This window comes from Haliaeetus albicilla, chromosome 5, assembly GCF_947461875.1.
Source record: "Haliaeetus albicilla chromosome 5, bHalAlb1.1, whole genome shotgun sequence".
NCBI lineage: Eukaryota > Metazoa > Chordata > Aves > Accipitriformes > Accipitridae > Haliaeetus > Haliaeetus albicilla.
The window spans coordinates 18,825,904-18,852,789 of NC_091487.1; the positions used below are offsets into that span (position 1 = coordinate 18,825,904).

A 26,886-nucleotide genomic window follows, 5' to 3' on the forward strand; every position below is an offset into this window, starting at 1 on the left:
CATCCTTCACTTGAAAATAGTGGTACCACTGCGGCAAGTAGAATGAACATAAGAACGACCACAAAGATCATGGCCTTTTTTTTACAGGTCCCGTTATCAAAGATTTCAGTGAGAAAGAGGCAGAGACAGGTGACTCACCACTACAAGCCAGACTGTCTGATGCTTTTTTAGTGAGAATTGTCTTGCTCATTTCCAGAAGAACTAGGCAAAACAAACATTTCTGCCCCAGAGTTGATATAAGTTTCTGCAGAGGTCAGTTTGAAAAGTGTTCCCAGGTTGGTAAGAGCTACTGTTTCAAGTGGCTAGTAGCATGCTGTCGGCCTCCTGATTGAGATTACTGGCTGTGATTCTAGAATGCATTTCAGCTGATATATTTGAATTATGTCTGGAAGTTTAATGGAGGACTGAGCTTAAAGAGACATATTTTTTTCCCCTGAGGCTCCACATGCATTTTAATACAGAATGAAATAGTGACCTGAAACAGATGGAAGAGAATAGGTTAGCTTTTAAACTACTTTATTGCCTGTAATTTCCTGGAGCTAGAATATGGGAAAGGGCAGAATAGGCTGGCATGTGTCTGTGTAGTCCTGTCTTTGTTTTGCTTAATAAGCTAGAGGGGCGTGAATTCATTGTGCAGACAAATGAAGAAGCTGAGCCAAGAAAAGAGAGGAGCAGTGTCCTAAAATATGGAGGCAAACAGAGGTGATCTGTAAAAATTTTACAGTATGGAATAGCTGTTTGGTTCCCATGCAGCAGTATTTACTTAACCTCTGACATGTTAGCTGAAAACAATTCTTGAGATGTCTGAATTGCAGAACGCATCCACTGTGTCCTTTCTATGGCTTAAAAAAGGGTAATGTGAGAGCATGTGTGGCTTTTCTTAATGAAAGCCAAGGCCTAATGTTAATCTCCTAGACTATTGCTGTGATTACCAATGCTAAAGCCACAGGGTATTTCAGTTCTCTGCTACATATATATTTTTGGATGTTAGGTTTAAGATGTAAGTCACTGTTCAGACAGTCTCACCCGACAGCCGTGTTCAGTCCTGCTGCCTAGATTTCAGGCAAATGTCCCATTTTTGTCTGCTGAAATTTTGCGAAGGAAAGAACTAAATTTTGTAGAGCCTACCAATTTTGGGTAAGTTAGAAAATAGCCTGCATGCCACTTGTAGCTGAAAATAGCTTTGAGATTTATTTTTGCTAAAAGATAATAATAAACAAAAGTTAAAGATTGCTTTATTGCTTGTGTTTCTGTAATGAATTCCATGTCATTTAGTCCTTTTCATTTAAAAGTCTTCAAAGAGACAAGAAGATGAATTCCACAAATGTATAAAGTATGATTGCAAAACAAACCCCCTAACACTGTGTACTAGTTCCCAAAGCAAATAACTTCTGGTTTTTAATGGCAGGTAGCGAATGAAAGTGGTATATGTTCTTATTTTATTTGTGTCTGTCTGTGAAAGTGTTGTTTAATCCAGTGTGGCTTTTACTGAGGATATTGTCACATGCTATATTGTGGCACACTGGATTCAGCCCACAGTCTTGCTCTTACACAACTCTGACTCTGAATTAGGGTTTGGTGTCAAGGCTTGTTCCTGTCAGTTCCAGTGACATCTGTGACCCTGTGGTGCAGAGTGAGCAAAGGTGTCTCTTTGTGCCTCTAACTCAGCTGGCCTAGGCTTTCTGCTCCAACAGCATCATAATTAGCTTTTGTTAGAAAGGTCTGCAATGAGCTCTCACCTTTTTGTACACTGCTTTTTTTTTAATGACTCATTAGACCTGTAAGCAATTCTTCCACAGTGTGTTTCTATCTGAGATGGATATTTGAGATGTCTTTTAAAGCGGTGCTTCTCTGTCACTTTGAAGGAGTGATTAGGAGTTTCAGAAATGTGTGGGAGATCTTGGACAGAGCATCTTATCCAAATGCAGAGCTGTATTTACTTCTGAAAACAAAATGCGGTTTGCATTGTAAAGGTCTGCTTGAGCTTATGTTGACCTCCAGTACTTTTGGCAAAGGTGAATGCTCTTGGGCCAAGAAATGGGCGTGGAGGTTGTGGAGTCATCTACCCTGGTTAAGAATTATGGGATTTACCCTTCTGAGCATGTCTCTGGACCTGAGGAAGCAACAGACCTGGGGACAGGAGGAAGTTTTAGTGTGCTAGTTTCTTTGCTGAAGACAAACCATAGGAAAAGGGTGTATTTCTTATTTTACATGGTGTATGGACCTTACACCAGCACAAATGAGGGAAGACACCTGCTCATGAACGCACAGAAATTGAAAAGCTGTCACTCGCCGATGCATGCATACATCTCCCATTTGCAAATATGTTGGTTTTTAAAAGGAAGGATTTAAAACCCCCCAAAATCTAAAGAGCAAATAAAGCAGCAAATTAATGTGTGTGTACCCTGTACTTGAAGCAGAATGACTTTTTTATAGCTGTTTAGATGGGCTGTTTGAATGTAAGCTGTGCGTAAGCTGGTGCCTCTTCTGTTTCCCATTATGATTAAGAGATGGAGCTAAAGGGGAGTTAAGTGTTTAAATTCTGCTGGGTCCTCATATGGCCAGTAAAAGTGCCTAAATAAAAATCTGCTCAGCAGACTGAAATGGCCCCAGTGGAGTTGTCACTGTCTGTTCTCTTTCATAATTAACTTTATTAAAAGTCTCTAGATGTTTATTTAATTTGTTTTTTAGACTAAGAATGACATCGTTAGTGCCCGTTAGGTGATCAAGATAACAGTGATAGACATCTGCTCCTTTGAGGGGTGGAAGAGAGACTTGTGGTCTTTTGCACAAAGGAGAAGTGTTGTATGAATTCCATTTAAATATATTCTTGTCCTGTGAAAATGATTATATAGTGGGTTAGTAATATTTTTAAACTACAATACTAGTGGTGTTCCTCTAGAAAAAGTCACCTTCATCTACCTGACGTTAAAGAACTGATTTCAAAAACATCTAACTTGTTTGCTCTAAGGTTGAAAGAAGTAAGAAAGAAGTAAGAAGAAAGATAAATTCCCTGTGGCACTTAAGAGAGTTGTGGTTTTGGTGGTTGGTTTGTTGGTTTTTTTTAAGATGGTGATCCCATCTGTAATATATCCACTGGAAAGGTATTTGTAAGGGAGTGCAGCATCTAATTTGTATCACAGACCTGTTTGGCGTGCAGTGTGTGTCCTAGAAGAAAAGGGGAGGGTGGTACTGGGGTTAATGCCTGGTTTATTTTGGAGCAGCTGTGTTACAGTAAAGCTAAGTGGCTGGGCTCCCATGGGAGGCATAAGCATTGACTGCTAGAAACTGGGAGGAGGCTAATTTCTTGTGAAGTTTTGATATTAAATGCAGAATTACTATGTATGTTAAAAGGTTCATTTGTTAGGATGCAGGTTCCAAAGAAAAAGAATAGTCTTGAGAAGTAGTTACCTTAAAAGGAAAGCATGCTTCACTTAACCCCCCCCCCAAAAAAAACCCCCAAAACCCACAAAAACCACCCCAAACAAACAAAACAAACCCACAAAAAACCAACCTGAAACACAAAACCCCAAACCCCTTCTAATTTGACTAGTTACCTCTTCGAGTTACTTGGTGTCTCTCAAGACTGTTTAGTTACTTCAAAGAAGAACTACAGTTTAACTACAAGGAGTTGCCTTTTAATGTTATGTCTTAAGGTCACTTCTTCAATTTTGATCTTTCAAAAAGAGGAAAAAAATATCCCGATGACTAAACAAAAAAACCCCACCCTATGTGTTCTGTGTTTTCCTGAATATGAAAAAGCTGTGTGCCAGTATTGAAATCTTTGTCTTTGTTTTCAAGGTTTATGTTTGCTTATCCGAACAGCATGTGGATGTATCTTTACGGTTTTACACGCAGAAGGAATGAGCCTATAGTAGAGGACCACAAAAGCTGCCATTATTAGAAGCCTTGCTTACACTTCAGTGCTCTGGCGCTTAATCTTGCTCCCAGCTTCCAGTCATGCAGAAGGAACTAAACCAGAGTGCTCTGTTTTAATTCTCAGACTTGGTTGAGCTGTCCCACATTTCTTCCAGTATGCATTTCCTTTGTAGCCTGAGCCAAAATCTTGATTGGAAAGGTGGTTTTGATCTCCCTTTTTCACTTAGCCCTTTCTCTTTATAATTTGCTGGGTCCAAATTCTGTGCAATTGAGGGATTCAAATTTCAAATCATTTGTTATTGCTTGAAGACTTGTCTCCATAAGACGCAGCTGCAGTTTGGCCTCTTGTTTCTTAAAGCATCTCAGTTAACTTGCAATTACACTTTCTTTGTATGGCATAGGACCTGGTTTTAAGTGGCACTTACTTTCTCGAACTGACTTAATATAACTTGAGGTGCATCTTGCATGATGGGATCTTTAAGCAGTTTTGCTTTGATACCCTTGGATATTGTGAAACCAGAGCTGTCTGCCAGATCATGGTTTGTTTTGGCTCTTCTCCTTGACAGCATATTGCAGCCTTTACTAATGTCAAGGTATTTATCACACTTTATCAGTACTTAGAGATTTTGCAGTGTTTATGGCAACCCCTTGAATATCTGCGGAAGGACCCATCCTGACTTGCTTTCCCATCTTGAGCTTAGCAGGATACCTAGTTTTGGAGGCTTTGAGCACTCTGCCAAACCTGCTGGTAGGAGAGATGCATTCAGATGAGAGAGCTGAGTTGGTGTGACAGAGTAAAAAGCAGTTGTTTTTATAACAATTTGAACTGAGCTGCTCTGCTCTTCCAGCACGCAGACTTTGCAGTCAGGCCTGTACTCTGTCACCTGTTTATAAAGGACAGATCATTTGAAGTTTCTGTTCAGTTTGCTTATAAACAAGTAGAAATACACTTAAAACCAATGACTTAACCTCTTGAGACTCTAAAGGGATAATCTTAAGTATCAAATACAGTTAAAAAAAAAAACCAAACCAAACAAACAACAAAACCCAAATCACCTTAATCTTACTGATACCCATATAAGTCTCTCCCATCAGGTTGCATTAATCTTAATTCCTCAAAGTCTTTTTTTTAAGTCAAGAAAGTTAATAGTGAAGAGTGATTTATTTTTAGTTGGCTAAACACTGCGGAATGGTGCTTAAAACACAAACAAGTTCCTGATTTGTTGTTCTTTCTGTAACAGGTAGCATACGATTCCCAACTTAAAACTTCAGTATACATTGGAGTCTTGGCTGCTTCCAGCAACCATATTTAATATGCAAAGGAGGTGACAAGCAGATGCATTCAGCACATTTGTTTTAAATAAGCTTTTCTTATGGCAGTTTTTAATGTACCTCTGCAGCAGCACGAAACCAGAGGCTATAGCTTACACTGTGTGTGATACTTTTGCATAGGTGAATCTGAGACTCTAAAGCAGCTGTCTGACCAGCGTGCCAAAGGTTATCAGGTTAGCCCTAGATTGAAGTCGTCATAGTGGGGGTTTTTTTGAGTATATAGTGTTGCAGTTCTGTCAGTTTGTGTTTTTTGTGTTTGTGTAACTGGTAGAGAGGTGCTGCTGCAAGATATATCTGTGTAAGCAGAGAAAATGCTGGAGAATACTCAGTCCTTGTGTTTTTCATCCCGAAACAAAGCCGTGTTTAAAAAACCCCAAACAAATATAAAAACCCCATCCCCCCGTATCAAAAGTTTGTGTCAAAGGCTACTTTTTTTGAACTGTAGGTTTCATTGTGTTTGGTTTTTTGGGTTTGGTTTGTTCGGTTTTAGTTTTTTTGGCTTTTTTTTAAGTAAGAATAAATGCACTGTGTGGGTATATGCCGTGACCTTACAGTTGCTTCCCTGTCTATCTTCTCTGTCTGCTGGTGCCAGTGATGGGGAGTGGTTGACTACCACAGTATTTGTCTGCTGGGGTATGTGCAACCATTGTTTTTTCTTTGCTGGGATGATAAGGAATGGTTCCCACCTAGTATGGTACCAACAGATTGTGAAAGGGACAAGTGTACAAGTCTGGAGTCACCTGGAACTCCTTCATCACCATGGAGATTGGTTGTCAAGTTAGCCTGAGAGTTATAATGAAGTGCGTTTGAGTGTAAATGAGGAGAGCTGGAACTGCAAAAAAATAATACTGCTAAATATTTCATACTGGTCAGTTCAGATGTAAGATGTTTCTGAGGTGTGTAATGCAACAGTTTAGTATTTCAAGCATCAGTTTGATTCTGCAGTAACAAAAAATAGACATGAATAAATAGTATGCCTTTTTTAACTCTTTTTTCATGCACTGTGATAACCTTAACTGTTGACATCTTCCACTTTCAACTAGGACTATGATTTACTTTTTTTAAATCCTTCTTCCCCCTTCCTACCTTCCCAGCTACCAGGTGAAATGTTTAGCTTGGCCTGAAATGTTTTGTTTGGGGCAATTATAGGAAAAGCAGAAGAAAACAGCTAGTTTTACAAAATGAGAAAAAGTTATATCAAAGCACATCTGTGTGTCTTATATGAAATAGGTTAAGAATATGAAATAAATGGAACAGTTGTTAGAGGAAAAGACTGTGAATGCCCTGACCCCAGAATACCTGCACTCTAGATGTTGATAGATTTACTTGGGAGAAGGGGAAAATCTGAGATGGGATCTCATTTGCTCGGTTCATGGCAGTTATTGCAGCAACAACTTTGAATTTTCTGCTTTATTGCCAGGTAGATTTGTTGATATTGATGGTGACTTTGAATTACTTAAAGCATTAATCCATATGAACTGAAATGTACAACTTCCCAAATTTCCAAAACTTGAAGCACAAGCCTTCTGTCAGATGGATGCCGGGTTCTAAGAACTGGTTCTCTCCATCTGTCGGATATGTTGTGACTGTGGTGGCCATAAAGCGTTTCCCAGTCAGTTCACGCTGTGTAGGGCATATGACATAAGGCAACAGAGAATTTGCCTTTAGAAGCAGTGACTCCCTCATGAGGTACAGTAAACACAGTTTGAACGTGTTCCTTTGTGAATGCTTACACCCATGCTGCTTTAAGAGACCAGAGCTTTCTGGAGGGGTGTTTGCTATCTATTCTGGCATCTTGCTGTTTTGCAATACAAAAGGAAGCTCCCATTGAGTAGACTTTCCTCTTGCACTTACTGGCTTGAATTTCTACATGTAATAGGGCCATCCACAGTGACAGAAGCTATTTTTTTTTTTTTCTCCAGGTGTGGTGCTGGGAACTGCAGTCATACTCAGCTGCTTCAACAAGGCAGCTCCTCCCCACATAAACTCTGAGGCTTATTACGCTAGTGTATCTTAATATGTACAGTCGGTGTCCAGCTGGCTAGCATCAGGCGTGTCATTTAATTACTCTGTATATGCAAAGAAGCGTTCAAATGCCATGCTGAAATTACAGTGCAGTGCTTTTTTGCTGGGTGCTCTGAAGAGTCTACTAGAAGGGTATTCTCAGCTCTTCCTCTTAAATTAGGAAAGGATGTGAAAGATTTTTGTACTTTGTGATACAAATCTCAAGGCCTCAGAGAAGTTGTGTGTTCATAAAAAGGCAGAATTTGGCTCTTAACTTTAACTGAGATCTGCTCACTGCACTTACAATGAGGACAGGGAGAGAGGGAGGTTTTTGTGTCAGTTTAAGCACTCCCAGTTTGTTTAATCATCAACTGCTCCATGTGATGCAGACCCTTTTGAGTTCCACATCTTTGGCACACACTGCTGCTGTATCAAAGAGAAATTATGAATGGAGTGAACCGGTTTCCTGGCATTTGTGAAACCATGGAAGTTTGTGCTTAACAGAACAACCAGGCTGACTAATATAATACAATATTAAATATGCAGCAGCCTAAAATAACTTCTGTTTGCAGGGACAAGCGCTTTTTTGTTAATATTTTTTAGCATATCATCTAAACAATTATAAACAGAAAAATAACATTTAAAAAAATTATTGTCCTTCTAAGCAACCAGCTAGGAGAGGGTAGAGTATTAACTACTACCTCTCACCTTTTTTTAATGACAAGTCATTAATTTTCCTTTGATATTCAGAGCAAGTCTGTTCTAGTTCCCAAGACACATGCTGTATGCCCTTGAGGGGGAAAGCAGTTAAGAATTACAAGGAGTATTATGCTTCATAGAAGTAGGCAACCTGCTGAAGGAATAACCTGCTATGTGCTCCTAAGTCCCTCTGTATGAATCAGGGCTTTAAAGTGGTGACTGATATATGAGGTATATGTCATCTTTGAGATTAACAAGATAGCTACACTTGAGAGAGGAGGAATACATTTATTTTCATGTTCTGTAACACTGACCTTCATGCAAGAAGATTCAAACTTAAGTAACCATTTAAACTGTTGCTGCAGTCCTTGAGGTAATATGGGTCTTCTGCTGAGACAGCGCAGGGTACAGGTTTAGCTGAACATACTTTATTATGCTGTAGCTCTAATAGCTACAGCAAATAGCAAAGTCTCATTCCTGACTGTATTAACTGCCTGAGATTTCCTTCTGAGACTTCTTCCGTTGCAGAAACAGTCTATTTAAAGCAGTCTTGCTTTCTAAATATCTTAGATAACTAGTCTCTATGATAATTTCTCTAGCTTTCTTTCTCTCAGTTGGGTAAGTAACCCTGGTGAAATGGTTCTTATGATGTTTTTAATACCTTGTGGTATAGGAGCACCTCCTACTGTGGAGTAGTGTCTTATTCTTGGCCACTGGATTTCATGCATACTGGTTTGGGAAGAGCTTGTGGACGCAGTAGTTTGAAGAACTGCTGTGGATCTGTGTTTCATGCCTGTCTGGACCCAGAGATGCAAACACTGTCTTCTGCATTAACCACTGGACTGCCCTCTTCCTCAGTTCATTGTATAGATGTGAAGAACAGCACATTTGATGAGGCAGATGCATTGAAAACACACATCAAAGTAGGTGTTTTGACATCTAATTACAAATTTACCTGCTGAAAAAAGTTAGTGTTAGTTAAAGAATCTGTGAGTATTAAGAGTTCAGAATTTAAAGTTCATGTTGTTTGGCTGCTAAATCTTTTAAAAAAAATAAATAAAAAATTCCATGAGATGTCCAAAGAGAAAGTAAAGAGGTTACATATCTAGCTCTATATAACTGAGATGTTTTTAAGCCATGTTGAGTAGTGTCTTACAAAGCAGTGGAAACCACTTTGCATTGTGTGCATTCGTAAAGAGGCGCTCATTAAAAATGCATTTTTAGTCACCAACTGTTATTTGTTTAATATGATGTGTACTTTACTGCAGTGTTTTATTATTTTTGTCATCCTTCTTTTCCAAAGTGTATTATTCATCACTTCGAACCATATGGGCAGAAATATATTCTGAGCATCTGATTTCTGTACTGGCCATTCCCTGAGGAAAGACTCTAATGTCCATGTTTATGATGAACCAGTGGAACCTTTTGTGTCATCTTTTCATGAAGATTTCTTACCTTCTGCATACCAAAGATGCAATTAGGAGATTCACAGCTGTGATGCTACAACAAGACGACAAGGGGACTGCATTTGATTAGGCAGCAAAGGCCTCTTTGCTCAAATTCCTAAATAAACCAACTATTTTGGGAACAGGGGAGAGCTTTCTGCAGGTTCAGTGTCTTCCACAAACCCTGCTTTTCTCCTGTGGCTTGCACCTGATGTTACACACATGCTGAGGTGTATGTGGAGCAAGATGTATGCTGACCTGGCTGCTGCCTGGTATGGTTAGCCCTTGCTCTTCGTTGCTGGGAGAGATACCCAAGGGTTTCCCCTGTCAGAATTTCACAGAAACTTGTAAAAGTTTGATTCCTCTGCCCCCCTGTCAGAAAAATCAGGTTGAAAAATGCCTGTTGAGTTGCTTTCATTCCCTTTCCTTGACTGCTCCAAATCTCCAATGTACAAGTGTAACAGGGAATAAAGAGCCTGATTAAATGTGCTGCAGCGCTGCATTTGAGCACTCTGGCTTTTTTGACTGTGCGTATCTCCTCTGCTTTGGAGATATGATGTTTGCATTATGCTGTCTCCTGTTTCTCTTTCATGACAGTAGCATGTCCAGTAATGCTTGCATGAGTTGCACACACTGAGCTGAGTATGTGTATAGCATACTACAATATATTTTCTCTTTAATAGAGGGCAAGGGAATGAATAGATGGCAAAGTGTCCTTTTCTTTCAGTATGGAGCAAAATCTTTTATTTAACGGGACCAGTGGGCAGGTCTGATTCTCATTCTTTTGCCCTGTGCACATAGCAAAACCCTGCCATACGACCTGGTGTAATCAGCAGTCAGCTCACAGGAGGCCCTAAGTTTGAAACAGCAGGAGTTTTGCAGCTTGGAGCTGAATGGTGTTGGCAGAGCTGTTTGAAGAAGTTTGCTTAGTTCCTGCCTGTATTGTGCTGAGCTGATTTCAAAGGGGCTGTTGCCTCTACCTCGTGAGAATGACTTTCAGTCAAAATTCACAAGGAATCATGTATCTACTAATCTGAAACTCAGCAAATGCTCTTTTTATATTTGGTTTTGGTTATGCCTGTTTCTGTATTGCTGCTTAGAAAGCAACATCCGTGACTGCAGGTTAGCTTGGAGGAAATTCTGTTTTTTACTAGTGTGTTAATGTTCAGTAGTAAACTTTGGAGACCTAGCAGATCTTCTGCATATCTACACTGTCAATGGAAATTGCTTAGCTTGGAGATTCAAACTTAAATGCCTAATTTTAGCACCCTATAATTTATTGTATGCCTTAAATGTTGTGGAGATATGAACATTAGCTTATGCAAAGATTTAGAGGAATGGTGGATTCAGGTAGTGCTACTGAGGTGCCAGAGCATCTAGACTTGCATTTGGGTACTGTGTTGTAACTGCTGGATTTTCTCCGATTATTTCCTCCAGATAGTAACTATCTGTTTCTCCCTTTAAAATTAGTGGGAGCTGCGTGTTTTCTGAGCACTGAGAAGTAAGACCGTTAGTTCAGATGCCCAGATTAAAAATGTGAACTGTTACTGTAGGTTTGAAGAGCACAAATTGTTTTACCGCAGCATTTTTGGTGAGTGGCTGCACTAATTCCCATAGAGCTCCGGTTTCTGATCAGCCATTCATCACTCAACCAATTAATGATGCAAAAAACAGGTTTGTCGAAGTAACTCAATGCCTCCACCAAAGTATGTTTAAACAATGATACAGAGCCATTTTAATCAGTTATGTGAAAAGCTGCGTGTAAACCAGAACAAAAGAGTACTTACTCCAGCACTTAACGTGGTCAACATTTCGGAGTTTACAGTGGACCTAGCATTGCTCCTTTCCCTGTTGTACAGCTGGATGTCCTTGCCAAGGTTTTGTGCTTCTCTGAGGTGAAGGGTGTAAACACTCTGCTGATAAAACGTTGCTTGTGCTACCTTTCTTTGATTGTAGTGCCCCTTAGAATTTTGTCTGTGGCTGCTTCTAGGAGTCAGACTTTTTCCAGACCACCAAGGAGGTTTGGCATGCTTTGAATGCTGCTAGGCTTAGATCTGCTGCTCAGTAGTTGCAACAACAATATAAACTTTTGTGTAACCTGTATCTATTAAAATTCTAATAATCTTTATTTTTACAGAGCAACGCAGTCCAAATGTGGTAGACCAGAGAAGGTGTTGCAGCTCTCTGCAGCCTGAGGTTTGAGTTGCTCTTGCCTGGAGCAATCTTTCTGAGGATCTACCCTCCCCTCCTCTGCTTTCAGCTAGCTGAGAGGCCAGCCCATCACGGCTGCGCTGCTGTTGTGCTCCCTATCAACCAGATCACAAAACAAGTCACTCGATATGTCTTATTAAGTTTCCCTCGATTGTGTTGCTTGAGTAGTAAACTGAGCTCTGCTGATGTAGGTGAGGGATAGGATCCACGTGTGAGGCAGCTTGGAAGTTGCCTAGAAACATACATGCCTGCCACCTTCATGTGCCATTAAAGGACACTGGAGATTAAGAAGTATAACTGAAAAATGCCACTAGTAATACAAAAGGTTTTTGGCAGTGTGCATAGTTCTGCTTTTTCTGCCTGTAGCCAAAGCAGCTCCTTGTGTTTGGGGGCTCTTGCTGGTTTTGAAACTTTTGTGACCATTTTTAAGGTTTTCCTCAGTAGATACAAGGTCTTGAAAGTTGCTATTTCTTTCAGTTGTAGGTGAGGCTTTTGTATGAACATGATAGATGAGATTTGCTTTCAGGAAAACACTAAATATCGCAGCTTAAGAGGAAATTGTATTTTGTTGACAGAAAATCCAGTGGTCAGAAGCCTTAAAACTGGCATAGCAGGAGTATTAGAAGTTAATCTTTCCTGAATGTTAATAATAACATAGTGACACAGCTTACCTCTGTCTCTGTGACAGATGGCATAAAGAAAGGATCTTCTAGGATGCAACTGCACCCTTCACATTTTTTCTTATGATATCATGGGTGTTCCCAGGGTGTTGTATGCATTAAGTGTGTCATGACTATTGGTGAGTACTGTTAAAGAAAAGTATAAAATGGGGAGATAAAGTCTTTAAAAACGCACATCAATTATTTAACTGGGTTTTCTATATCAGAAGCTCACCATTGCTGCCTAAGTCTGCCTAAGCTGTCTGCTAGGGCTGTTGGGAAGAACTCTTAAATTGAGGTCTGTGGTATGAGATGGGTGGGGGAGCAAGAACGGTAAAGCTCTGCTGAGTTAATTAATGTTAACAGTTATGAGTTATCTGCAAGATTCACAGTAGATGACACAGATTGTATTGAGCAGGGTTAATCAGTCATTTCAGATACTTAAAGGAGCACTGTTATGAGCTGGCAAGACTGAAAATTCTTCTTGAGAGTGTTTGCAGGTGCAAGTATGCATATGTGTGTGAAAGCATAGCTTGGATTACCATTGATAAGTAAATTATGCCTAGCAGCTACCACACAGGGACATTGGCTGTTTCCTGTTCTGTGTATAGGTGAAATTGTGGCAGCTGTTGGAAGTGACTTGCTCCTTTCTTTTATCTTATTTTTTTCTGCCATAACTGTTTCTTCTTGAATATGAAATATTTCCCCTGCTGTGCAGTTGCAACAGTAAGGAGATCTTTGTTATCCTGTGATATTAACTACTACTTGAATTGTGGGCTCATTGTGGCTTGGTGGGTTATCACCATTAATTTTTAATGGTTTTCTCTCTTGCGCATGTGTGAAATAGAATGTGGAAGGTGACTGGGTTTTTTAAGTGTGTAGAGGATGAATCAGTCATAAGGGAGGATTTAATGACTGCAGATTTAAAATCTTAATGTACCACAGCACCTTGTGTTGCACTTTTCCATACTTGTTCAAAATGTTTGAGTTTTCACTTTCTCTTGTGTTTTTCTTTAAAGGAAGTGTTGGAGCAGCTCATTTTTTGTGTAATATCTCAGACCCAAAATAACTTGAGTAACTGAATTTTCCTGACCCTGAACAACTAACCTTAAATTTTATCAAGTGCATAGTGTCACACTTTATCACTTTTGCAGACTTTTCAGTGTTGTGTGTTTAAGAAGCCAGCTTGTTGCTGTATAGTGTGGGGTAAAACTCCTAATGTTCTCTCTGCTGAGCCATGGGAGTCTAAATGCTTGAACATGGGCCAGTCTTATGTATAGCAAATCTAATGGTGTCTCCAGAAGGATTTTGTCCCAGGTTTGAGCAGGTATAGTAATTCCAGAGTAATAGTGGGGAAAAGTAGTGGAAACATAGCTATACACATAACTATAAAAGCGTCTGTGTGTGTGTATATATATGTATATAGATACATATGTATATCCATTTCTTCTAGAGCATAGTATTTCTGTTACTATGTGATGTCCAAAAGGCAGGGGCAACGAGTGAACTTGGCTGAGGTGGGGATGGCACAGGATGGGACCCGAGCCCCGGTGTCCTGGGGCTGCCCCAGGTACCCTCTTGGACCCGTTTGCCTTGGGTGGCTGCTGAGGGCTAAGTAAGCCATCGTGAAGCACCATCCCTTTTTGTCATGTTAGCTGCGGGCTGGCAGTTTACAAAGGGATGAGATGCCAGTAAAAGGTCTCCTTGGGGTGGGACCGAGGAGGAGGCTCTTCTGTCACCTCCTCGGTTGAGAAGCAAGTTGGGAAAACCAGGGAGGCTGTTCCTGGCAGCCTGACCTGGTAATTGCCTGTGGGTTATGCCTGACTCGGCTTTGCTGAGGTGCAAATTATTGGCAGTAGACTCTGTGAATAGCTAAGTGTCAACTGCAAATGGCTGTGTCTCCTCCCTGTCGGTAACTGTTCTCTCCTCAAAGGGGAACACAGAAACTGCAAATAGAAAGGTGGTTTGCTATTGAAAACAAATGGGCATAGAAAATCCAGAAAGGAAACTATGAGAGGCCCAGAGGCCATTTTGAGGGAACGGCCTCCATTTCCTCTCCCTGCCCTCTCCCATTTTAACTGCTGCTAGTTTCTGTGGTCTCTCTCTCTTTTTTTTTTTTAAATTTTTTTCCCAACATGTTATAACTGCAGCACAGTGCTAATGGTAAAGCTGGTGATTGACACAGTAAATGCTGTGAGTGTTTTCTTTCACAAGGATTCTTGGGTTACTTTGGGAAAGCCACACTAAATTTACTGCAGCTTCTCCACCTGTACAGTGCGAGAAGCATTTGACCGCCTTCGAAATCCCTTGCATGTTACCTGCCTGGGGCAATCTGCTGGCTATCAAGAGAAACACCACTCTACTTTTGGTGTGGAAGAACCATCTGATCTGACTTGAAGCTTCTCCCGTTACCCACCTTAAGAAAAAAATTGCAGACTGTTGCTACAGATCGTCTGGCTAGGGACTGTCTGGGTGTTTGTTGAACTTGTTGATATCGGGTAAATTAGATGATACTGATAATGCAGTGATATGCTGAGGTAATGACGTTGGATATAAATTCTGCTTCAAAATAATTGGAAAGCTCATAACATTAACCTGCAATGATACCCTTAATGCTTTCTAGGAGTATTTGACAGGGGCATGCCTGAACTGTGAGGACTGTCTACATTACTGGTATTTGAGTTTTTAGTGCCCCTGGTAACTGGTTGGTAACAGGAGTTTGCCTGCAAGAGAGAGCTCTCAGTGATGAGAAGGTCAGGTTGTTGCAGGAGATGAATGAGAAAGCAGCTAACGTCATCAGATGAGTAGCATGTATAAGCCCCTTTGGTTTTGTTTTAACCTACAGGCATCAGTAAACCCCTTCCCTCCCTTTACTTCCCCAACCACTTCATTTGTCCCATAGCATCTTACTGTCTGGTCAGGCATCCTTGCAGGGTGGGATAGCTTGTCCCTGTACCCTCTCTGTTTTCCCGTCAGACCAACTGAAAGCTTCCCTCTTCTGTAAATCCAACATGGAGTTTTGCACGGTTTTCTGCAAATGCCACAAGGACCTCTCTCTTGCCCATGCTGCTGTCCTCTGTTGAAGTTAGATAATAGAGCAATGGCATAGTGACTGTTCGCATGCTTTGTGAAACATTAATTTGTTGTTCAGTACTAGGTTGCCTGTAAGCTGCCCAAGTGTAAGAAGGTTTAAGCTTGTTGAAATCTCATGGTTAAAAATCTTTAAATAAGCTTCTGGAAATTAGTCTAAACTAAATTTAATCATTTTTTTTCCACATTTATATGCATGTTAGGAAGGTTGGGGGAGAGAATAGGACGATTGCTAACAGACCAGTTGCTCAGTTCTCTCTGGTATTCCTCAAGAACTGTCACAACCCTTTTCTTTACTGGGAGAAAAAATTGTCTTGGGATTACCATTTTTCCTGAGTTACAGACTGAAAGATTTTAATGCATTTCAAAGTGAGCAATGTTAGCCAATAACCTACATGTTTTATCCCATAAAATCTGTTTTGGTCATCACTGCCTGAATGCTGTTCATGTATTTACTGTTCCTCAGTTTCTAGGTATAATTTTCTGCATTTCTCCAGTACTGTCCATTGAAGTTTCTCAAAATGGTTTACCAATGTAATGTGAATTAAGTCTTGTTTATTCAGGGAGTGTTATCCTGGAAAGACCAAGCACGTTTGCGCTTGTTTCTAAGCATTTAACTACCTTATATTTGAGCAACTCCAAGGATGTTTGGATGTAGTGAAAGCGAGGCGTGGCACCTTCTGCTAACAACAAGAAATACTTTGTCAGTAGATCCCATGGCAATCAGGAGGGCTACTGAGACAGTGGGATGTTACTTAGTAAGAGTGGCAGGGTAAAGCAGCTTGTTTCTTTTGGGGATTGAGAGGTAGATTGAAAATTACTAGCAAGTTCCTGCTTCAAACAGGACAAAAGAGTATGAGATTAGTAACAGCCAACCTGGATGTTTGTTTTATTTCTGTTACCCTTAGTCACTGATGAAATTTAACTCATACGTTCACGTTAAACTTGATCACATCTGTTAGGCGTTCTGTTTGCTACTAAAATATTGTTCATAACAAGGAATTCATTAGAAGACCTGAAAATATCCCATTCTTGTGTATGTCCCCTCCTTGCTCCATTAATTTTTTTCTAGTTTCACAGATTTGTTTTCATATTTAAACTTTGAAAGCTTTGATTTGACTTTTCAACACTTATACTAGAGAACCTCAAAATGGTTCTCACACATGCCTCTGTGCCCTTCTGGGATTAACAGTTGGTTTTACAGAGTTTTTCCCAAGATGCATCATTCTCATTCAAGCGACATTTATACTAATAAATGACTTGATGATACTGGGAAAAGTGCAAAATGTGTACATTTATACTACGTAGCTTCTGCTCATTAGGAAAGCAATATTGCTATGATGTGCAACCAGTATTCCTACATCTTCCTGTCTCTAATTCCTTTGTATTCCTGTACTTTCGGCTGCTACTTTTTCAGGCATTGCATTATGACTGTCACTCCAGTGGTTGGCTGCTTCTTTGGAGCTCTTGGCACGTTTTCAGAGCCTGGAACTCGTATTGCAGTGTTGAAGTTGCAATGCAGATCTCTAGCTCTGAAGCACTAAATAAGCCCCACAACTCACCATATGCTTGCCTTGGGTTAATTATTTTTGCATTTTATGGCAGTATAAAAAATGTATTAATTCCATGTATTTTATGTGAACTAGGATCATGTGTCCAGTTAGGTGTTTACTGTGTATGTTCCATATAAACATATTAAAAAAACAAGTTCTAGAAATACTTGTAATAAGAGAAATGGTAGAAAACACATCTTACACATAATCTTCCTAGAAATGCTGTTATCGGATTGGTGTTTGTTTCTTGATGGCACGCTGTATTTTAGTATTGTAAATTTTTTCACTCCAGTGAACAAGGGCAGCGGAGCAAAGTTTGTACCTCGGAGCTCTGCGTGGCTAATGTACTTTGGTATCAGGCTTCGGTGTTAAAAGCTGAAATATACTTGCTCAGTTTTAGAGTTTGATGTGAAAATTTTTGGCTTTATTATCCCAGCAAAATATGTTCAAACTGTATGGGAAAACTGACTTCCTTTTAAAACAAGTGGGTGTGCGTGGTGCTGAGTTTCAGAGAATTCAGAAGTGCTTCAAGTCTGTTCTGATGGCCTGTGTTGTTTCTTTTTAATGTGTGTTAGGCTAAATTATTAGGGTCCTTAGAGACCACCATAGATTAGCTGGAAGCGTGTTGAACAGATGGATTGCATTTTAGCTGGTTTTATTTGTAATGTCAAGTGACAAGCCTTTAACACAGCACATTTCATATTCCCTGTTACTGCATAAACCACCCCAGGACAAATCTAAGGTGAAATAAAATAGAAGTTGAGAGTAATTTGTCTGGATGCTATTATAAACATGTGAAGTCACTTGCACATGATCTGAAGAGAGAAGTTGAGGATAAATCAATAGGCTTTCAATTTACAGCAAAGTAGGTAAATTAGTCAAAGGTGCTGCAGGCAATAAAAGCAGGAGAACACAATGCTCCCCAATTGGATTTTCTCCTCGCTGGGTCAAATCAATATTGCCACTAGGCACAACCATAGTGCTGTATGTTGTATTAACATAAGTGATTCATCTTGGAGTCAGTGAAACTAAGGTAGGAAATGTGCTGCTACATAGCCATTGAACACTTGATTTCATATTTTAGAAGTAAATGTATATATTTTTGTATTTAGTTTAGAAAAAAATTATTTCCTCTGCAACTGATGTGTGTGGGGGTGGCAGCTTCTGCATTGTTTATTCCACTGGGCTAGAAGTAAAACTAATTATGTCCTAAAATACTTTTTCCATATATAAAAGTACCTTTATTTAAATATATGTGGAATTTTTGTTATGTGACGTAAACAATGTGCACTGTAAACAATTTGAATTGATCTTAAAGTAAATGTTTTTATCAGGACTTGCCTTGCTTGCCTTGCCCTCTGAAGTCTGGAGTGATTTAGTTCTGTGCCAGCCTGGAGCAGTTGATTTAACCAGTTCATAAAGCAGTGAGAGTGTGCACAATGGATGACATTATAACCACAGAATCTTATTTTCATTTCCTTCCTCCATTGCTTGTTACGATTTTTTCATCGGCCTACTGATGCATTGCATATATAGGGCAAGCTCTTTGTTCCAGGTATGTCTCACTATGAATTTGTACAGCTTGCAGCAGATGAGATTTTGCTCCTAGCTGGGACCTCTGCACTACTGAAATACAAATAACAAAACCTGAGCCATAACAATAAATTGGGTGGATGATGGTGCTGGGGTCCTTTCTAGTTGTTTTGTTTTTTTTTTTTTTAATATAATACTCTATTATGTGCCATCCAAATTGCATGTGTGTGATTTTTTTTTTTTTTAATAAAACCTGATCTTATATGGTGTACTTCTGCTCTCTGTATATTTCTGTCATTTGGTGGGTTATCTGCACCCTGCACAGGCTGAGCATGGCTAAGACTAGGTATGATTCCTTCACATCCCCTCCCACTGAGATTCCAGTCTATGATTGTCAGAACTGATTATTTTCAGCAGATGAGGCAACAGATATTTTAGTGGCTTTTGGGTTTCCACTTGAAGGGTCTTTAAGAAATGTGCTATGTAATTTGCTGGTTTTCAGAAAAAAAAAAATCCCTTTAAAGACAGCTAATCCTCTGGTGTGTCACATAATGAACACAATTGTTGCAGAGATGAGCAAAGTTCTTAATCAAATTTTGTCATGTATATAATGTGTTGGCAGGGAAACAGTGAGTACTGAGTCACACATAGTGTCATCAGGCATGCTCACATGGCAAGATGTACATGGAAAACATCTCAATAAAAGATCTGTTTGTGTTTCATTTCCTTGACATTCCCCTGCAAGAACTTGTTTCATCTTGTCTGATCTTTTGTGAGACCCTGTCATACAGTTTACAGAATCTTGCTATAAATTATTTCCTTGACACCATTAATAACTCCCCAGATAATTTAGTAAAATAATAAAAACTTAAAAAAATTAAAGTTTATCTATATTGGAAGACAAATATTTTTTCTTTTCAAACATAACATCCTTGTTGTTGTAGGCTGCAGAATAACTTGTTTTCATTATTATAACAAAACTGGAAACTTTGAAAAACCATATTTAAAAAACAACCCTTGTGTCTCAATTTGCTGTTTAAAATATGTTTTAATGTTAAAACTTGTTCATTAGCCTGAGTGCTCACTCTTCCTTAGAGTTCTGATTCCAGAAAAGCTTGAGTTTGGTTGTCCCCTGGACTTGGGGAGATGCAGCTCCCAGCCTATCTTTGTGGTAGCATCCAAAGGGACCTTAAGATGTGTAAGGGGTAAAGCTGCCACCCCATCCTGCTGCTGGAAGGCTCTGAGCTGGTGCAGATGGCTGCTGACTCCTGCTGAGACCTTAGCTAAGCATGTAGTGGCTCCTTCACCACGTTTCCCACTCCAAGGATGTTTGTGGGATCAGATCCGTACTGAGGTTATCAGAGAAGGATGTTGGCTGTGCTGCATGGATAGGTCTCTGCTGAACTTTCCTACTCCGTTGGCCTGAGTTGCAGCTGGAATATAAGCCAGATTCCCTGGCTAGGTGGTATTTGCTCTTGCTGGTATAAATAAAGCTGGTGATGGTTTTTCCTCATGGGCATTTTAAGTAGGAAAGCACCATTTGGCTTCCAGTCAGCTGGGCAATTAGCATTTTATAGCCAAGCAATATACTTCAATGGAATTGTTTGGCTTGAGCATTGAATTACAATGGCTGATAGACTGCTGCTCTTCTTACATAATTTATTTAGTACTCTCTTCTTGTTTAGGATTCAGGTAGAGGTTAATTTAATTCTGCATGAGAAGCTAGTAGTTACTCTACGTTAATGCTGTGCTGCACTGCAGTGCAGGGGATGGTTTCTGTGTAGAGCTTGTACTTGCGTGGTCTCTCAGCCATGGAAAAGACAATTTTACCTACTCCTTTCCTAGCAATGTGTTCTTTGCAAGAGCTGTTGGCATGCTTGCATTGGCACTTTAAAATGCAGCCAAGAATAATACCTTAAGACCATTTTATTCCATGCTGTTGCACATATATTTTTAAGAAGCAAATGTGTATTGAAGTGTAGCATGGGCCAAGGAGACTTTGTTCCTACAAAATTACAGGGGGCCCATTTAGCCTGTTCCAGGTAAATAAAATGTTAATATGTGACCATGATGACTTGAGAGTGAGACCTGCCACTGCATCTCTTCAGATGACCTGAGGCAGAGTGCAAACATCCAGTGTGTGTGATCTTGGAAGGATAAAAAGAGTAGGTAAAATGTGCCTCAGCACATCAGAAACAAATTAGAAACTTTTAGATGGAAGGAATGAATATATTTCTTCATCCTCTTAATAAGCCTAAGTGCTTAACTTGGTGCTTAGAATTTTATCCTGAATATGTGTCTTGATTTTTCCTAAAGCCCTTGACTGCTAGAATCAATGTGGGGGGGATTTTGGCTTTTTTTTTAAGCTCCTTTCTTAGCAAAGTGATTGCAAAAACCTTGCAAATGCGAAGCAAGTGTGCAGCAAGGGCTTAGATGCCAGAAGGCTGCTAATGAGAACACAGCATTTATTTATGTTTAACCTCATGATTTCTATGTAACTTAATGTTTTTGAATCCTTGGGGTACCAGTCCTAGAGTGCCTAGCTATTTTTAGCAAAACTTACCTCTGGCTTAGGCAGTATCCTTCTTGTTGCTCAGATGTGCCAGTTGTCTCAGCCTACCTACTTCATGCCCTGCATCTCTGTGGGCAAGATCAGCAGAGCGAGCGATCAAGGACTGAACACCCAGTTTGACCTTCACTTAGAAAGGTCTCCCTATCGATATGGAGTCACATAACCGCCTGCAGAAACCTTTGTGGGCTTTATTTACTGAGTTTGGGGGTCTGGCTCAAGTAGTGTAAGACTTGGCTGCTGATCTTTGTATTTTGTGGTAGTGGTGTTGACCTGCTAACTAGAAGCATCCGTTCTTGCTACTGTCACTGCTGTCAAAAGAGCTGAGATTTTGGACAAATCTCTTCAAGCTTAAAATATCCTGATCTTTGGCAGAGGAGTGTTTCAGGCACCTACAGATACTGCACGAAGACCTGATGGGGATTTGTTTCGAATTGGATTCCTTAAATAACACTTCTGATACCAACATTATTTTTTTGATGGAAATCTCATTAGCAACAATAATAATAATAATTAAAAAAAAAGGCAAATGGTACTCTGAGGGAGGTGATTCCTGACTTGTAGTAGCTGGCCTCTGAGTTGCTTAATGGTCTAGGTGTAAAGCCAGCAGCTCAGACCCTAATTGTTCTAATAATCAGGGAAATTGTTACCATATGCTGTTGCTGTAACCTTTACTGTTCTAACCAAGCTTTAGTTGTGCTGTAAAAATGATTAAAAGGTTTCTCACGGGAGGAGTTAGATTTTTTTTTCTTTTTTTTGCTTGGACAGTTGCTTTCCAGAGTACTGTCAGTTTTTGTGTTTGAAAACCCTGCTTTGCTCTCCAGCAGCTCCTGCCTGGGCATGCTGCCCCTAGGCATGCCAGTTGCCTGAGGCAGGACACATACATGCCATCTCTGCCTCTGCTGTGGTGTCTTGCAGCTATGGTTGATTTCAAGCATAACAACATCCTTTTACATAATACAATAACTTGCTACCCTTGTGGGGAAACATTGCATTTTATCTGTGTTTCTTTTGCTGGCTGGACTTCAGCGGCATGTCCAGGTTAACCCAATGTCCAGCGTAGCTGTAACCTGGGAGGCAGTTGAGCCTGTGGAGCCTTTAGTCCTCAGTCCTGGTTCACAGGCGATAACAGGACAGCTCCCTGCCTGAACCACAAGTTTTACTTTGTGGGGTCTTTTGGGTAGGTTGGTAAGACATGAGGAGAGCAGAGAGGCCAGACTGAGGTACAGCATTTTACTTGTCAACCTGTGTTATTGCTGCTTCAGGTAAGGAAAACAAGAAAATATTGATAAGTGGATAGAAGGTGAAGAATTTCTGATGTGCTGTTAGGGGAGGGGACTTTGGTTGTATTTCCAGATGTGGGATTTTAAGCAATGGACCTGAGACACAGTCACATTATCCCAGCTAGTGAGTCAGTCACTGAGTGTCAGCTGAGCCTTGCTAACTTGCTGTGTTTTTAGCTTGGACAAAATCTGAGCTAAATTTGTCAGTGTTAGTGTAAGAGCTTTAAGTTAACACATTTTATCTCACACTTGTAGTTGTGTGAGTGCATGGTTCACTGGTACATCTCTGTTAACAGAGGATAGTTTATTAAACTGAAGTAACTTTTTGTTTCTTTGACTCACTTTCCTTATCTTGAAAAAGGAGGGCAATGACACTGACCTTCCTTTACAAAGTGTTGAGATCTACCAGTGAGTTGCACTGTGTAACAGCTAGGTATTATCACAAGCACTAATCTGAAGGTGAAGTCGTTTAGAACAATAAAGATAGTTATCTGTTTAAATAATTTATTTTAAAAATAAACAGGTCAGAGTATCACCTCTTGCAACAATTTGAATCTTTCAATCTGAATCTTAATTACTTAATCACTCAGGGCTGTTTCTGCTTGTATTTGGTGACTGTTGGATTCTTACCAGAAAATATTAAGCTCAAACACCTACGAGGGTGTTCAGTCATGGTTATGTTGGATGGTATACTCAAATAATTTTACAGAAGTTGCTCATGGGAACGTTAACAGCATAAAGGTTAGCTGTAATGTCTTTTGTGTCTGCCAGTTAAATAGCTAGCGATCCAATGATTACACAAAGACAACGCAAATTCCTTATGCATTCCTGCCTCAGTGCCACTCCACATGCTGGGTGACTGGAAGCACAATTCTTTCTCTTTTTTTTTGCCATGGAAATTGCTGGTTAAAGCTCAATACTTCGGTATATGCAAATTCTGATTTTTTTATTAAAGCCTCAGTGCCGTACTGTATTGTCATAGCAGATATTGCAGTCCAGGCATATGCTGCTAAATTCAGTAGGTTTTGCACCAGTTTTGGTAACAGGTGCAAACAAACTTTGTTCAACATGTCTCAAATGCACAAACTATAAAATGCATTTGGCTAATGACTCAGTGAATGCTTGGTCTACATTAGCCAAACTTCACATTGCATAAAGGTCTGTAGAGCCTTCTTTCTTAACAGCACCAAAAGCCCCATCAGCTGTGACACTTGAGATATTTCTACTTTATCCAAAAGAGACTGCTGAGGAGTATGTTTTGGATCAGAGGGGAAAAAATTAAATGTGATATGTCCAAAACATTTTTTTAGAATATCCACTGTGATTACTTATCAAATGCTGCAGGCTCACTGAAATATTTCCTCTTTCAATCAGGCTTAATTTTCCTCTTATGATAACTTTGAAAGCAGAGAAATAACAATGGGGTAACTTGGAGGGGAAGTGTTTGGGTGAACGGGTGATTGTTTCAGGAAATGTGTTTCTGTGCTTGGCTGCAGTACTTTTTCCCCTAGCTCTGAACGCTCTGCAAGTATCAATGCATGTGCTCTCCCAGTGCCCTAGAGGTAGGCTGGGAAATGGAGACAAATGAGGAAAAGGCACCTGCCAAACATTTGGTAGAGTTGTATGTGTGAACCATTGTTTCCTGAATCCCAGCACAGTGTTTTAATCACACAACCATTTTTCTCCCAGGCTTTTTCTGTGAAATAAATGCTTGCGGGCAAATGTTTTATTTGGATCATCACAAGTGAGCGCTGGTAGCTGCAGGTTGAAGCTAAAAACTGTACTCCTGTGCTCTGTATGTTACTGGGGTGCATGGCTGATCATATTAGTATGCAGTCTCCTTTGCAATGTATTTATCTGTCCACCTTTTAAGCATTTTGCCTGCCCCAGGGCTCATAGCCTTTCCTCTCCCTTAAGCCCATTCTGTCATGTCAGAGTAGCTTCAGGCAGCTGAGATTTAAATGGTGAACCAGACGAACCAATGCACTTCCCTTCCCTCGTCTCCCCCAAAATAAAATGACCTTTAAATGAGGTTCGTGACATACTTAAATCTGGTTTACTCCCCATTAAAAACAATGCAAACAAATCTAGAACTTTAAATCCAGTTTCTCTGAGCAGTGCCAGATGCCTGTTCAATAGCTTTCCCCCACACTCACTTCCCCAGCCCATCATTAAAATCTCAGACCCATGAAATAATTTGACCAATTATTTGAATTACTCAAACTTCACAGAATGGCTTAGGTACCTTTGAACCAGCTGCACTTATATGCCCTGAAACATGACAGCAGCTGAATGGTGAACATCAAATGAATACAGGTCATGGCTGGAGTAAAGGCATGACTGATTGGTGTGCCTGGCATGGCTGTGCATTTTTCCTGATTAGTGCCATGGGACCCTTTAAATTCTATATTATCCATTGTTAAAAGAGGTGATTAGTGTATGTTAGCTGTGCAATCTGATGCCATCTTCAAATAGTGATTTCTTTCTCAAGTGGGGGGCTTCCTCTTGTGAACTCTGACCTGCCAGTATGTTAAAAGCTTTGTAATCGATGGAGCTCTGTATTCTTTGTAGTGTGATTGATTGGGATTCCTCCATGCTGAACTTTGCCTGTTGTTCTCTCTTGTATAGGAGGTCCTCCAGCAGCTGATTGTAATGAATTTACCAAATGTTTTAATGATTGGCAAAGATCCTCTCTCTGGTGAGTAGTTTGTTTGGTTCTTCACCCCCTTCCTCTGAAATGCTAAATAAAATTTGTGTTTGTTTTATTTCTTAAATTAAAATAGAATCATAGAATTGTTTAGGTTGGAAAAGACCTTTAAGATCATTGAGTCCAACCTTTAACCTAGCACTGCCAAGTCCACCACTAAACCGTGTCCCTGAGACCACATCTACGTGTCTTTTGAATACCTCCAGGGATGGTGACTCAAGCACTTCCCTGGGTAGCCTGTTCCAATGCTTGACAACCCTTTTGGTGAAGAATTTTTTCCTAATATCCAATCTGAACCTCCCCTGTCACAACTTGAGGCCATTTCCTCTTGTCCTATTGCTTCTTGTTTGGGGGAAGAGACCAACACCCACCTCGCTACAACCTCCTTTCAGGTAGTAGACAGCAATAAGGTCTCCCCTCAGCCTCCTTTTCTCCAGGCTAAACAACCCCAGCTCCCTCAGCTGCTCCTCATAAGGCTCATGCTCCAGGCCCCTCACCAACTTGGTTGCCCTTCTCTGGACACGCTCCAGCACCTCAATATCTTTCCTGTAGTGAGGAGCCCAAAACTGAACACAGTACTCCAGGTGCGGCCTCACCAGTGCTGAGTACAGGGGACGATCACTTCCCTGCTCCTGCTGGCCACACTATTTCTGATGCTGTTGGCCTTCTTGGCACCTGGGCACACTGCCGGCTCATATTCAGCTGGCTGTTGACCAACACCCCCAGGTCTTTTTCTGCTGGGCAGCTTTCCAGCCACTCTTCCCCAAGTCTGTAGTATTGCATGGGGTTGTTGTGACCCAAGTGCAGGACCCAGCACTTAGCCTTGTTGAACCTCATACAATTAGCCTACCAGCCCATCGATCCAGCCTGTCTAGATCCCTCTGTACAGCCTTCCTACCCTTGAGCAGATCAACCCTCCCTCCCAACTTGGTGTCATCTGCAAACTTACCGAGGGTGCACTGGATCCCCTCGTCCAGATCATTGATAAAAGATATTAAACAGAACTGGCCCCAATACTGAGCCCTGGAGAACACCACTTGTGACCCACCGGCAACTGGATTTAAATCCATTCACTACCACTCTTTGGGCCCAGCCATCCAGCCAGTTTTTTACCCAGCAAAGAGTACGCCCATCCAAGCCATGAGCAGCCAGTTTCTCCAGGAGAATGCTGTGGGAAACTGTGACAAAGGCTTTACTGCAGTCTAGGTAGATAATATCCACAGCCTTTCCCTCATCCACTAAGCGGGTCACCTTGTCATAGAAGGAGATCAGGTTAGTCAAGCAGGACCTGCCTTTCATAAACCCATGCTGACTGGGCCTGATCACCTGGTTGTCCTGTATGCGCTGTGTGATGGCACTCAAGATGATCTGCTCCATAACCTTCCTCGGCACTGAGGTCTGACAGGCCTGTAGTTCCTGGATCTTCCTTCTGGCCCTTCTTGTAGATGGGCGTCACATTTACTAACCTCCAGTCAACTGGGACCTCCCTGGTTAGCTTGTAAAAGATGGAAAGTAGCTTGGTGAGCATTTCCACCAGCTGCCTTGGTACCCTTGGGTGGATACCATCTGGCCCCATAGACCTGTGTGTGTCTAAGTGGTGTAGCAGGTCGCTAACTATTTCCCCTTGGATTATGGGGGCTTCATTCTGCTCCCCATTCCTGTCTTCCAGCTCAGGGGGCTGGGTACCTGGAGAACAACTGGTCTTACTATTAAAGACTGAGGCAAAAAAGGTATTAAGTACCTCAGCGGTTTCCTCGTCCTTTGTCACTGTGTTTCCCCCACATCTAATACAGGATGGAGATTCTCCTTAGCCCTCCTTTTGTTGCTCATGTATTTACAGAAGGATTTTTTTTGTCTTGTATGGCAGTAGCCAGGTTAAGTTCTAGTTGGGTTTTGGTCCTTCTAATTTTCTCCCTACATAA

General features: G+C 40.6%; 1 protein-coding gene across 7 annotated transcripts in view; it reads left to right on the forward strand.

Annotated features, from left to right (window-relative positions):
- CCDC88C (coiled-coil domain containing 88C) overlaps positions 1-26,886 on the forward strand; it is a 100,978-nt gene that overhangs the window by 16,712 nt on the left and 57,380 nt on the right. For 6 of the 7 annotated variants that reach the window (XM_069783624.1, XM_069783625.1, XM_069783619.1 and 3 more), the window contains exon 4: positions 24,886-24,955. In XM_069783624.1, the coding sequence (XP_069639725.1) occupies positions 24,886-24,955 (70 nt within the window). Of the gene's footprint in view, positions 1-12,350; positions 12,370-24,885; positions 24,956-26,886 lie in introns of those variants that run through there. The other variant, XM_069783623.1, reaches the window with a different exon arrangement.